The sequence below is a fragment of the Phlebotomus papatasi genome, chromosome 1, assembly GCF_024763615.1.
Source record: "Phlebotomus papatasi isolate M1 chromosome 1, Ppap_2.1, whole genome shotgun sequence".
NCBI lineage: Eukaryota > Metazoa > Arthropoda > Insecta > Diptera > Psychodidae > Phlebotomus > Phlebotomus papatasi.
Window position 1 is genome coordinate 17633574 of NC_077222.1, and position 15254 is coordinate 17648827.

The following is a 15254-nucleotide window of genomic DNA, read 5'->3' on the forward strand; positions in this document are numbered from 1 at the left end:
ATGGAGAGAAAAATAGAATTGAATTAATTAATTCTATTGGTTACGCTGGTTAAAAAGACTAAAATACAAGAATGTTTTTTTCAAAATTGCATTTTCAGCAAAATAAAAAAAATAATTCAAGCTCTTAAGTATATAAATGTATAACATTTTTAAACTATATTTTTTGAAAGTTTTATTTAAAAATGTTCAAAATTCAGCAATTATTGGTGGGACATGATCGTTGGAGATTTTTTTTAAAGAAAACTTGCTTTCCGGTGAAGAACCTTCAGAGTAGAGTTACCAAATATTCGAAATACAAATTTTTCCTGATAGATAATGAGGTAAACTAGTCCTCGACTAAGGGATTTTATGTTTCTTTGAACACAACTTATTCCATAAGACGAAACGTAGTGTAAAATACATCAAAAATAATATTTTCTTCTGTAGAAAATTCTCCCTAAACTTCATATAACATTTTTTTTTTCAAAAAATCCTCGTTGAAGAACTAGTTTAACTCATTAGCTAACAGAAAATATTTGGTTTTTGGATTTCGAATCAACCTACTCCGAAAAAATCTTGTACAACGAAAAGTAAGTTTTTTTTTTTTTTTTTTTTTTTTTAAAGTCTTCGAAAATCAGGTCCCAGTGGTTGAATTTTAAATTTTTTTAATGAAAATTTCATAAAATGCAATTTAAATGATGTATTGACGATTAATAAGTTGACGGAAAATATTGCTTCACATTCTAGAAAAGTTAAAATTCCTGAATTCTCTTAATTTAAACATTATAATTATGTCTAGAAAGAGAAAATAAAAGATCAACGTTCTGTGCTGGGTAACTTTGCACCCCTTCCTTTCGTAAGCTTCTCATTAATTCTAGCTCTTAAGGATGATCTTTAGACTATCTTTAAGTCTCGTTATGGTTTCTGAATCATCCTAAGGTGATAGAAGTAAAAAAAAGTTTACGAAAAGCCAGGGAGCAGTTGCCCCCCTGAGTATAAAGTCACTTGGGTCTACGGTACTGTTTTATTGATTCGAGTATTTTTTAAGACAACAATTAATAAAGAATGTCATTCGGGAGAGAAAGCTAAAAAGATCAGTTGTTGCCTTTAAACGCTAAACTGGCACCAGGAAAGGAATTAAGTCCAATGCGGCAATTCTAAGACGTTAATTGAAGATCTCATTATTGAAATCGTATTTGCTTCCCGAAAGTCTTATATAGAAGAGATAAATTCCTACCTGGGATATTACACAATTCCAGGAGTTTCATTGAGTAGTAACCATGGAAAATCAAAGTGATAGAATTTGTAAGAAAAATGATCCACTCAAAAATTTTATATGACCATATGGTCACATGTAAGATTAATACTAAGAGTAAGAAAAGGCGGAAAGAGTACACTCTGCTGGAGATGAATAAGATATTACTGTTCGTATTAATAGTTTTCTGAATCGTATTACGGACAATTTCAACAATTTTCCATACCTGTAATACCTGCCAATTATGATTCGATCAGTTTTCGAGCGAAACACGAGAAAGAGAAATAATAAAACACTTTCTATCTTCTTTTTACCATTCTCGCAGTTCAGAAAGTATTAATGTTAATATTAATCTTATATGTGACACCACCGTGAAAGTACACAGTGAGAAAATGTGTACAATTTTACTACTATAATAATGCAAAATCGACTATTTTAGTTGTTAAATTTAAAAATGTTTAAAATGCACAATAATTTGGTAATTTATTATCATGTGATTGAAAATTACCACTATTATAGTTGAAAAATTTTCAACAACGTTTTTTAATTTGAAAATGTGTAAAATTTTAGCACTATAATAGCAAATCGGATAAATTAATTACTTAATTGCGATCTGTGTAAAACTTCTCACTAACATTATAGTCATAAAAATTTTCAACAATGTTTTGTAATTTAAAACTGTTGAAAAATTCTAAAAATTACCACTATTATAGTATGATTATAGTTTTTCACATTATTATAGTGTGAAAAAAATACACAACTTTATGGTATTTTTTGTCACATGATCAAAAATTAACACTATTTATAGTTTGATCATAATTTTTCACACTATTATAGTGCGAAGCCTTGTGTATTTCAACCAAAGTTGTTGAATTTTTAAACTAAAGTTCTTGAATTTTCAGACAAAAGCTGTAGAATGTTTAAACAAAACTTGTGTAAAAATTGTTGAATTTCCATTTAAGACATATACTTCAGTCGAGACGCTTTTCATTGGGCAAAATTCATATAGAACATCAAATATTTATATGCATAATAAGTATATCGTGAAGATCCGAGCATCAGATGTAACTATCTCGCATTAGGGAGGATCCCGAGTACAGGAAAAAAGAAACATTACAAATGTCTAAAAAGGTAAAAAAAAATTAAAATAAATGAAATGAAAATTCAACAATTTTTGAGTTTACTCACAAAAATTCAATAATTTTTAAATTCAACAACTCCAAATTCAACAACTTTAAATTAAACAATTTTAAATTAAACATTTTTTCTAAATTTAACACTATAATAGTGGTGTGAAAGATTACACACTATAATAGTGTTAAATTTTTTTTACTGTGTATCACATAGTGATAAATTTAAAGAGCTCTAACGTTCTTCACGTGTTGTCGGATTTTTTTGTGAATAAATAATATCGTTTTTGCAAGATGTGCCAGTCTCATGAACAATGCGCTGTGAAGAAGCTTGAAGAAACTGGAGAGCTCTATCGGAGGACGAGAGAGCTTTCGATGGCACGAAGCAGGAAATCATGTGTTGGAATTCATAAAATCCTCAATTGAAAGTTGAGCGAGTGTGTGGTTGGAATTTTGCTTCCCATCACTCTTTGATAAGAACACCACTGAATTGGTACTCGATTTCTCTTGAGTGTACTTTGAACTTTAAAGCTGCTTTTGTGGTAAATTTACATCAAGTGCACGACTGCCAAATCAAAGATCCATTTAACCCCATCCTCCGCTTCATCAATTCAAGCTCTTCAACCTTCCTCTGCACAAACTTTAATTTCATCCCCTATTGACAGTGCTAAAAGAGTAGTATCTGGATGTTCTCTCCCAGTAAACCAATTTCTGTCTCTTGAATTCATCCCTAATCGATAATTAAAGAAATGGCTGAACAAATGTCCATGAGAATGACGTGGAAATTTTGCATTTCTACCACCCAACTTTTTGAAGAGGGATTAGGTGGTTAGAGTATATAGATGAGCTTTTGCTGCCAATGTTAGACACAAAAGCCATTCCACATTCTCTTTTTCTGGGTTTATGGTTTGAGGATGAATTTTGAAAGAGTATATGAGATTTCTCTCAGTGCATTGAAAAGAGCCTCAGACTGAGAAAAGACGATTATCATGACAATTGACTTGGGAGAAATGGAATAGCAATTCTTCTGGATGGCTTGACTTAGAGGATGGCACAACGATTTTTGGGTTTAAGCTTGACAAAGAATTTGCATATAACTAAAGAATTTTACCTAGAATTTCCACGGTGTGTGTAATTTCCCTTGGCTCCAGAGTAGCTATTTGACATATGTAATCACCACCGTCTTGTGGCACTGCGTCTCTAATTTGCAAGGAAAATCCATTAACTAATCGCACCCGTGGGTCTGGAGTCACTTTAACTGTGCCGGCTGACAGTATGGCAATCCCTCGTTTCCAGGCCACAATGTAGTTTTCTGTATTTTCGGGAGACACGAGAAAATGTCATTTAGTACGGTAGAAAATTGCATGTTACACATCTTATATTTTCTCAGGCAACATAGCACAAACACCCAAAAGCAGATCCCATTTCCTCTCTTACTCCCTCTGTACCTCTCTGGACCCCATCAGCATTTCTAAAGCCTTGAAATGTTTTCTATTCTCATCACCATGGAAAATTCACAGTGCAATTTCCCTAAAGACAAAATTTATACGAGATTTTTGTGCATCTTAGGCTTCGTCTGTAACACAATTCTCACTTTAATTTTCATACACTATGGGGGTGCTTTTGCAAACAGAGTTGGATGATGACAAGATGAAGTTATACCAGGATGACATGGAGCTTGAAAGTTCAATTTAAAAGTTTTCAAATTGAATTCCCTTTGTCAGAAAATATACTTTACTGGGAATGTGAATAAATTTCATCTGCAGTGTTGTTTATTTCTAAAGGCATCTACACATTGGGAGCAATTTTCGTCAAAAATTGCATTTTTGACAGAATTTTGACGTTTCCACCTACAGCATTGTATGCAGTTTCCTTCAAAAAAGCAACTTTTGACAAAAATTGCTCCCAATGTGTAGAGGCCTTAACATTGCAATACCGATAAGTTAATGGTTACCTTCTTTGTAGCAATAAAAGGAAACTTGAACTAATTCAATTTGTCAAAAAAAATATTTGTTCAAAAATATCAAATCTTTATTGGTTATGATCCTAAGTCTAAGTCCTTACAAATATTTCTATAATAATAATTCATATAATAGCAATCAAATATTACTTGGACAATGAAAACTTCTTTACTTAATATTTTTAATTTATATTTTTTTATTATTTTAATTTCAAAATAAATTTATTTTTTAATACTCAATAGTACAGTCTCGATAGAATTAAACCTAGTATGCAACTAAAACTGTTATTATTAAGGTGTATTAAAAAGTAAATAAATAAATGAAAACTACAAGTAAATCATATGCATTAAAAATATAAATTAAAAATATTTGAAAAGAGTTTTTGAACTTTCAATAAACTTTTAAAATATTTTTTAATTATAAAGTTGGCTTTTATTGTGAAATCTGAAACATCGAGCTGAAAATTAATAATATTATTGCAAATACAAGTGAATGAAAATGAACAAGTCGTGACTTTTAATGCTTAAAAGATGGTACAAGAAAAACGATACTCAAACTAAGTTATTTCTTTTAAAATAACTTTAAAACCTTAGCTTGAATGCAATAAATTAAGAATCGAGAAGAAGAATCTCAAAAAATTATTTTAAAATAAATCCCTTCTGATTTTACTTAAGGTAAAGTGCCCTCTCTCGACCGGGTTCCTCGACTCGACGGGTGGTTCAATTTTTTTTTATGGTCAATTTCGTAAATTTCTATTAAATTTTCACTGATTCGTTTTATTTATGGAATAATTGACCTATTAATGTTAGACCATACGCTAAATATTATAGAAAATATAAATTGAATAAATAACTACCGGTCGAGACGAGAAACCGGTCGAATGAGGGTACTATACCTTATTCAAGTTTTTCCCATAAAACTATACCGTTAGTTCAGAATCACATTGACAGTATTTCGTTATACGCCTTTTCATTGCAATTCTTACGCAAATTCTCGATTACGGTTATTACCTTATCTCATACTCGGTGGCACTAGGTGAAAATAATATAAGATAATTGAAGAAATAAAACGAAAATTCAATAAACGGTGAGCAAAAAAAAACTGTAAGAGAAAATAATCGTACAGTTTTTTTTGCTCACGGTTTATCGCATTTTCGTTTTAGTTCTCCAATTTTCTTATATTATTTTCACCTAGTGCTATCGAGTATAAGATAAGGCAATACGGTTATCGAGAATTTGCGTAAGAATTGCAATGAAAATACGTAAATTAACGAAATACAGTGAGTATTTTACTGTCAATGTGATTTTGCCCTAAGTCCGGATGACTTTGACACCCTCCTGTTCGTAAGTTTTACTTTATTTGTAGAACTTAAGAATAGTCTAAACCGATCAGATATGGTAGATTGGATTGGTAAAGACCATCCTTAAGTTCTAGAAATAAAGAAAAGCTTACGAACAGTGGATATAAAAGTCCCCCGCACTTACGGTATATTTAACAAAAAAAATTGTTAGTGAATAGATCATTTTAAATTTAAGTAAATGAAATCTTAAGATTTTGTATTATTCAATACTTATTTTTTAAATAATAATCTTACATTTAATCGCCTAATATTGTGATACACAATTAAAAAGCTCTGGCTGCTGCTGTTCAAAATTCAAAATATGCAAGAAATAAGTTGTTAAATTAAACAAAAATTACTAAATTTCGATATTTCCATATCATTTACGTTACAGTGAAATTTTAAAATATTTCCCTCAAAGACATAAAATAAATTAGGCAGTTATTTTTTAAATTTTGTAATAGTTAAAAGTTTATAGATGTTATGAAGCAAATCATAAAAAAAGGTTAAGCGACTTAGGTACATCTTAAAAATTTCTTCTTACCATTTAGGAAAACATTTATTATATGAAAAGAAAAACCGTAAGAAATATTTTTAAAAACAAGAAGAAATCATTCTGTTAAATATTTAAATTTAATTAGTAATTGACTAGATTAATGAATACTTCGAGTTTTTTAGTTTTCAAAAAAAATCCCATCATTAATGTCAAAAATTTCTGGAAATTTAAATCAGATTCAAACCTCAAAAGCTTATATTATAGGCATTATAGGGCAAGCGTTTAACCGATTGACCCACTGTTATGGATTAAATACCTGTGGAGAGATCCAAAATAATAAGTAAATGAAAATTACGATTCAGAACACCCAGTGAGTTCAAATAAAAGGTTGTAGCGGTAATATATTGTAGTAATTATTTTTGGTCTATAAATCATGTTCACCTGAAAGTTATTCACAATTTTGAATTAAAATGAACTTTTTACAAAAACACTTGTCTTTTTTCATATTCATTGCTGACTTTTATTTACACTCATAATTTTACGATTACTTTTTTGCAAATATTTTAATAAATGTAATTAAACTGCAAGTCCATTTTCAAATTTGGATTTTTAAATTTAAAATAATATTCCAAATTACAATTGTATAATTATGGTAGAATCTTACTTTTAAGATGCAAGTGTGCCAAGTTGCAATTCCAATCTAATTTCCAAGAAATAATGAATAAAGAAAAATGAAGAAAAGAGAAATCTTGCTTTGGGGAAGACTTGATTTCTTATAAGATCGAATTAATTCATATCGCCTGAATTAACAGGGCAAAGTAAGGGATGACTCTCTTTCAGCTTTCTCTCAGTTTATTTTCTTTGCAAAAATTCCTTGAGTTTCTAAAAACTTGAGATCATTCAACCCTATAAACATGAATGTAGCACCGGTGATTCAAAAAAATCATTTTGAAAAAAAAACTGTTTATTCATATTAAAGTTATTTAATTCTAAAACATATTTATCTTAAGGAGTTACGTGGGTCAAACAGCATATTTTCTTTAATTTTTTTCAACATAATAATTTTTTATTTTATTTCAAGTTTTTAGCCACATAAAAATTAAACATATAAATATTTACAACATTTAAACTATAATTTTCTAAAATTTTCATTTAAAAGTTTTAAAAATTCAGACATGGGCCTGGAAAAACAAGTTTTTCCTGTTAGCTGATAAGTTAACCCTTTAAGGACGATTGGGTGTCCGGTGACCCAAAAATGAAATTTTTCCTATGGCTTTCTAAAGTTCGGTTTTGCTCTTATAAGTCAGAAAAAGTGATTTTTTGACCCCTAATTTTTAACCCTCTTGTCCTTAAAGTGTTAAACTCGTACTTGAACGTTATTTTTTTTTTAAATAAAATTTGGATTTTTCGTTTCGTCTTGTAAAATAAGCTATAATCGAGACAAGAAAATTCTAGCGTTCAAGTACGAGTTTCACTCATCATCTAACAGGAAATATTATATTTTGGACGTTAGATGAATTTGCACTGACTAATCTTGTCTACCGAGAAGTATGTTTTTTTTTCAAAAACCGCCTCCAAAAATATACACACAACAGATGATTTTTTTTTTAATTTTCAAAAGAAAATATCAGAAAATACCGTTCTAAGTTCAATATAAAAGGAAATCCATAGAGAATATTATCTGGGTAAGTTCATGTAACTCGTAAGTTGGAACACTTCTAATGAGCGACAATATGCAAAAGTGTTCACAAAAATTCCCCTCTCCAATTGAAAATTGTCGGAGTTGAAAGAATCCAAGAGGAATTTGCTTCCAGTGTTTCTTGGTATCATGTTTCATCAGAAAACATAGTTTAAATGTTAAACTTGGAACAGTTGTTTAAAAAAAAAATGCTTTAAAAAAACATCCCATATCTGTATCGAGAAACGTCAATTGTTTTAAAAAAGGGAACTTTTTAACAAAAATTGCTTCTGTTGCCTCTAGTATTCTATTAGATAAAGCATGTTGGTTTTTTTTAGAATTTCTGACCCACGTTAACCCCTTAAATAACCTACTGTCGGATTATCCGAAAGCTCTTGATAGGGTGAAGCGGGCTATCTTCGGACGACTCAAGCTTCGAACAACTCATTTTTTTCAATAGGTTTTTCATGAATTCGGCCCTTTGTTATATTATATTTTAATAGCTAGTCTAATGTCTCAAATTTCCAGGAAAAGCCAATGGCTAAATAACTTTGGAACATACACAAAATCGACTTGTCCGAAGCTTGACTCATTCGAAAGTGTCGCGCTTTTCCCTAATTTAATTACTGTTTTTTTTTAAGAGCTTTGCGAAATCACCCCCTGAGGAAAGTTACCTTCCGATTAGGATCTCTTAGAATTTCACATCTTTATCTAGGAGCATAATCTTTCCAACTCTGTTTGACTTGCAAATGCGATTGCGGTGTACCTGAGAAAATATGCAGACAATTTAACTCACCTGTATTTGATACCTCACATGGCAGCTGAATAGTTTCTCCTGCGACGAATTTAAAAGTTTCAGATCTGCTTATGAACATGGGTTCACCTTTCGACAGCGATTGAGCATGAGAATCTGTAAGGAAGTAGAGAAAAAATGTGACCATGAGTGACGATGTAATTAAATTGTCCGGAAACTTGGTCGAAATGGGGGAGAGTTTTAAAGGGCTTTCGGGTGAAGTGCTACTCCGAAAATAGTAAACTAATTTATCGGTTAAGTTTATTTAATTTCTGCAAATGACTCTTTTGCCAACACAAAGTGCTTCTGACACTTTTCCCTGACGGGATTACGACTTTCTCGCCTGATCAAATCGCATGGACCGATTGGCAGAACATACAACTTGCTGGCAATCAAGTCTGACATCTGCTCAAATGAGTGCCACTGTCGTCGTTTTCCTAGGGCTTTCGCATCATTCGTACTGTTTTCCCATCAGTCTCTTCCTTATAGGCATCCCGCACAATTCTCTACCACTCACCAGTTTTTCTTACCCACTTGAAGGGGAAGTTGACTTGTGATGAGATGGCTAAAGAGGAAATCGTTAAATTATACTTGAAGGAGTAAGCACTTTCCTTTTATTATCGCTTCACCATTTCATTTTGCCGCCTCTTTGAGTGAAAATTCTTGATTTCCACCCTTCTTACACACTCAACCATTTTAAGCAGAGATTTTTTAACATATCATACATGTATTTATTCTTTCATTTTTTTTTCTTTTAAACATAGATATTCTTTCTCCTTGAAAACTCCCCAAACCCTCCAGGATACCCTTAAAGTGGCGTGCATGAACAAAAATAAACCCCTGAGGAAAATGCGAGTGATGGTGAAGATGGAGCATATAAGTGAAATATTGGTGCTGAGAAAAGTCGATGGGTGAGAAAATTTTCGGTTTTGTAGGGGGTGGTTTTTTTTTTGGAAAATTCCATCAAGACGAAAGAAAAGGGGGCTAATATCCAAGAAAAATATTTGACATTCTATTCCCTGCATTACTCAAATATTCTCACATAACTCCCTTGGCGATATTTTAAATTTTACCACAAACACCAAGTGATATTAAACTTTCCACTGCAAGTTCAATATTTTCCTATTATTGTAAGTCTAAGAAAATTTGATAGAAACCATCCATTTCTGAATGGTAATGCAAAGAAAACTTCAGCTATGTTACATGTCTATTTCTTTAAGATAACTATTAAATTTTCGCCATAGCATCCAGAGTAGTGCTAGATTAATCAATTGGTTATAATTAAGCCATCCTCAATTTGCCGCAAAAGTTGGTAAATGGCGAAGTGATGGAAACTTTGCATAAAGCATCAATGACTGATGGAAAGATGTAGCCGTCCTGAATGAAAATACAGAGAGGAATTTTTCCTTTTTAATCTCTCGAAAATATCTCGTCACTTAATTAAATTGTAAGAGAGAAAATTTTAAAGCTGATTTATTGCACGACTTCACAGTGAAAGCTTTTAATAAAGTGGTTGCGGTATTTAATTCACTTGCTTGTTAACACTTTATGAAAATGTTATATTTGGAAAAGTCTACAAGGAAAGTCGGAAATCGATGTTAAGCAATGGGAACAGATGGATCCGTATTACAAGTAAAGAATCAAAATTTCAAATTGAAAAGAAAATGGAAAATGTGTCAAAAATTATTTTTATATTATACGTAAAAAAAAGCATAATAACAATTTTACTAAAGTTCCACAAATTTGTCCGGGAGAAAAGGTGTGAAGCCAAAATTCATAAATGTCTTCAAAATCCATATCTTACGTATTCGCAAATAGGAATAGGGGGAAGTGGGGCTCCTTCGTCGTAAGTGGGTCACCTTTGAAATTGGGATTTTTGTCTCATGTTTAAGTGGAATTGAACCATATCATAATGTAACTTACCTTCTCAATCTGTTTATGCAGCTAAATTACATCACGATAAGGCTGAATTTTATTAAAAAAAAAAAGGTGAAAGATCCCAATTTCAAAGGTGCCATACTTTCAAAGGTGCCCCACTTCCCCCTAATGACTTGAAATTCATGTGGGACCGTCCGGAACGTAATTTTACGATTCAAGGAATTCTGACCACCAAATGGAGAAAAAGGTGTTTGTGTACTTCAAGATTCACCCCTCTGTTTCTACATGAGACGTGGCCAAAAAATAAGTATCTCATCCAGTCTGGTACAAAAGGTCAAAAAGAGAAATAGGGTAGAGTCAGCCCTTTTCTCCATGTAAGCACTTTTTCGCCACCTAATATAAAACAACTAATTTAAGGCATTTAAGAATAAGTAGCATATCAAGACTCATAATATGTTCTGTTCTAATATACCAATACGTTATTACGTCTCTTAATTAATTGAAATTCGTTTTAAAACAGGTGGCGCAAAGTACTGAAACAAGCATAATTGGGGAAGATGCATATTTTGCAATGAGATTCTCTAAAATTCTCGAGACGTATCCTAAATATATAGATAGATATTGCTTCAAAGTATCTTTATACAAAAAATCATTTTAGTCTGACAAAAATATCACACCTTACGAGGCCCCTAAAGCTTAATGATGGCGAAAAGTACTGACTCTACCCTAGTTTGATTACTTAGAAAACCTAACCAGCAGCCCACCGTAGTGATAACTTGAGCAATGTCAAATTGCCAAAACGGGGGCCCGAAGGTTGCATGACAAACTTGTAAAGGGGTTTTAAAGGTTCATTGTGATGGATTAAGAAACGATCATAAAAGCCGACTTCAAACAACTTATACTGGTCAGCAATTTTATACTGAAAAATATCGAACGAGTGTAACTAAGAAGTACAGATTCAAGAATCATACTCTAAGTTTCCAAAAAAAAAACGTGGTTTGAACCTGTGATTATAGGAGCTAAGGGTTCTTCATAGTGGGAATTGCCACTGGGCACAATGAACCGCGAGATTCACATAAAGCAGTGCCTTCAAAAGCGTCTTTTACCGCTTTATTGTGATCATGACATTCCTCAAATGTTCTGGCTAGACCTATCATCCTGTAATTATGCTAAGGACACCATAAGATCCATAAGATGCTTTGAAGACAACATCATCCAATATGAGCCCCGCGACTGCAACGCATCAAATAGCCCAGAAATTCGGCTAATAGAGAAATACTGGGATATTTTGAAGAGAGACATGAGAAGGGATGCTAAACCAGCCAAGGACATCAAAAGTTTTGCTCAGAAATGGAAAAGGATAATAAAGACACGTGGAAATGACCTTGTCAAAACCATGATTTGGAAACCAAAAATTAGATTTAAAAAGAAAATGAGTTCAAATAAATACTTATAATACAGTAGACTCTGTCTAATTTGGTTCTTTTAAGATCGGACTTCTTTTTAATTCGGGCAGCGGTTAAATTTGAAAAAATTTCATCGATATTTTAGAAGTTTTCGAATTAAGCAGTTAGTTACGATGTGATTTTGCATTATTAAGGGGGTTTCTTGAAATTTACCATAAATATAAGTATGTAAACTTAATAATAATATGCAGAAGAACGAGAAGAACAAAAATTGTTGCATTTCAAACAATTCAACGCTCGAATTTCTATTTCTTCCCGAATTTGAATAATATTTCGGTCCCAAATGCCCGAATGTGAGAGAGTCTAAAGTATAAACTTTTCAAAAATACCTAACACATGCTTTATAGTTAAATAGTTTTTATATGCGAAGTGTTTTTTTTTGTTCAAATTTTATCCTGGACACACTTTCAGTTAAGCCAAATGAGAAGGCCTTATGTCCTAGACAAATTTACGGCATAAGCCGAGAGCCGGCTTAACGTAATTATGATCAAAATTATGATCAAATTACATTTTCATAAGTTTCTGACTAATCCGCCTCTCGGTTTAAGCTGAGAAACGGCAAAGTTAGTGGGGAACTGATGGGAATTTAGTCAAATGATTATTTTGATTAGGCATTGTATAAATGATCAGTAAAAGTTAAAATTCAGCAGTAACAATAACATTAGACACAGTGATATTATCGACCAAATTTTGGCAAAGGGAAAACAAAGGGCTTTTTATTCTATCTGCAACAATTTTAAATGTTAAATATATAAATTAGACCCATTTTTGTAAAGATTTATGTTTTTTTCTGCCCATAATTAAATATTTTACTGCTAATTTTTAATTTTTTACTGCCCATTTTGAATTTTTTACTGCTCATTTGTTTTTTGCCTTTTGATTGTAATTTCATCAAACCGTCTCTCGGCTTAAGTCGTCGTAAATGTGTCTAAGGCATTATAACCTATACGGACTTATATGGGCTTCAGACCTGAAGCTTAAGCCATATGGCTGAAAGCTTCTAATTCTTTGAGGAAGTTTTTGCTTGAGATTAGATATTAAGTACAAATTATCCATTGGATTTTGAAAACTTAACAAAATTGTTTGTTATCTTTGTTATTTAGATTTTTGAGGCCTTCGGGAACTGGGCTCAACATCCAGTCTAAAGCCGGTATTACGGCTTAAGCCGAGAGGCGGCTTTGTCAGAAAGAGATCAGAATGTGGTCTAAATATTATTTTGATGATAATTATACGTTATGTCATCTCTCGGCTTAAGCCGTAGATGTGCTCAGCTCATTAGGTCTACATTTCTGGTAATGTTACCCGGTAATCAAACTAAGCCAAGATTGCATTTCTAAGAACAAAAAAAATACCGAAAATACCATTAAAAAAATTGGCAATTTATGTGACTTAGGATATATATACTTTGCGTACAGAAGTAGATCTTGAAAAATTCGACAATCTATTTGAAGATCCGAAAAAGAGACTTTCTTACTCCTTAATACTTTCGCAAGGAGGCGGAAGTTACATCCTGTTCGAATTTCGAATTGCTCAAGTGTCAAAATGTGACGGTCTTCACATTGTTGTGAGGAAAAAAACAGAACAACGACGTTAACTTTTCCTGCCCCAGTATTTAATCACTCCATAATCACTGAGTAATATTTTTGCCAGCTTTTTAAAGTGATATTTGATAAATTTTCCCCACCTTGTTCGAAAATTTAGTATGAAAATTCGAAATTGAATTTGAATTTTTCGAACTTCAACGATTTTTTTGCAAGTAGAGTTCCATTTACCTTTTATCCAAGACACTATTGGAGAATCAAAATCTATTTCTGTTTGAGCCCATTAGAAGTAAAATCAAAGAAAAATTCTCTACTGGAAAAACTAGATATTTATAAAAAAAAAACTATTTTCTCCAAAAACTAAGGTATAGAAAAACATTAAAAATTAATGGATTTTCTTTGAATTCTAATAACAAAATGCTGCAAAAAAACCTTTTAGGGGAAATGCTCATAATTTTGTCCAGTTTCTTATTTTGGACACTTTGAGGATAACATTGGACACTAAAAATAAATTGATTAAAATGATGGATTTTTATTCCAATATTTGATGAATAATGAATTCTATCTAAATATTTGTTCTTTTTGGAAGATTTTAACACTAAATACGTTAAAATTTGAATATGATTTGAGTTGAAATTGCTTTGTTGAAAATTCAGTGTGAGCAATTGCTTACGAGAAATATGACAGAACTTCGTGGCTTACTTCAGTCTTATTTAGTTTTGGTGAAGTACTAACAAAGTTTGTTCGCTGTTTTTGAGTGATATTATTGAATATTCATTGAATATTGTGTTGATTCACGTTACTGATGATTTGTACATTTGACCTGAAGTGAGATTTCCCTTGTGAATTATATTTTTCGTGTGAAAAATGGGAAATTTTTTAAGACATTCACCAGTGAGGTGATGATTCTTATTTTGGACAGGTGTTTTTCTCACGAAATTTCGTGAAGTTTTAGCTTTTGTGATGACTAGGTTGGACAAATGCCTGGAGAAACAAAGGAGTATCATCTCTACGAAAGAGATGTAGCGAGAAATGCCTTGAAAGGCTCCCGGAAAGGGCAGGGAATGAGCGAATCCGCACGTACTTGGAGCACCGAAGTCAACTCACTTTAATGAATGATATGGAAAGTTTCCGGGCTTCTTGTGACATTCTACGTTTCCCTTACATGAACAGGAAGAAGACTTGGTAAGATTGGTTCATCAAATGAAGAACAATGGGCATCCTATTGAGGCGGATTAGCTGTCCAAATTTACAGTCAAGTTGGACAAATTAATAAACAAGTTGTCCAAAATAAGAGCCAAAGTCACCTCTACATATCAATTCATTTTTAAACGTATTAAAACTAATTTTAATAAAAATAAGACGATAAATAGCTTGTTAAGTTTCTAAACAACCCTTCTGAAAAGAGAGTAACAAGAAATGTCAATTAGTATAGAAAATATCGCACTTCAAACTTGGAACTTCGATGCTTATAAGCAGACTGTCCAAAATTATGAGCACTTCCCCTACATAGAAGTAATGATGAACCTTTTAATTAAAATAGAAAAGCTAATTTTCATTAATGTAAATAGAAAATGCTTGAATAAAATTGTTATTGCTCTTCCAATAAACTATCATGTAATTCTATTAAATGAAATCTCTCTTTCAGTAAAATATTTATAAATATTTATTCAAAAGTATTACAATGTTCATATTTTTAATATAAATATCATCAGAACTGATGCTATTTTTCTATGAT

The 15254-nt window shown here is 31.8% G+C and overlaps 1 protein-coding gene across 2 annotated transcripts in view; it reads right to left on the minus strand.

Moving 5' to 3' along the window:
• Window positions 1-15254, minus strand: part of LOC129798039 (lachesin) — a 334403-nt gene that overhangs the window by 105719 nt on the left and 213430 nt on the right. For both annotated transcript variants that reach the window (XM_055840988.1, XM_055840987.1), the window contains exons 3-4: window positions 8635-8748; window positions 3476-3676 (exon numbers count right to left, since the gene is read on the minus strand). In XM_055840988.1, the coding sequence (XP_055696963.1) occupies window positions 3476-3676; window positions 8635-8748 (315 nt within the window). The remainder of the gene's footprint in view (window positions 1-3475; window positions 3677-8634; window positions 8749-15254) is intronic.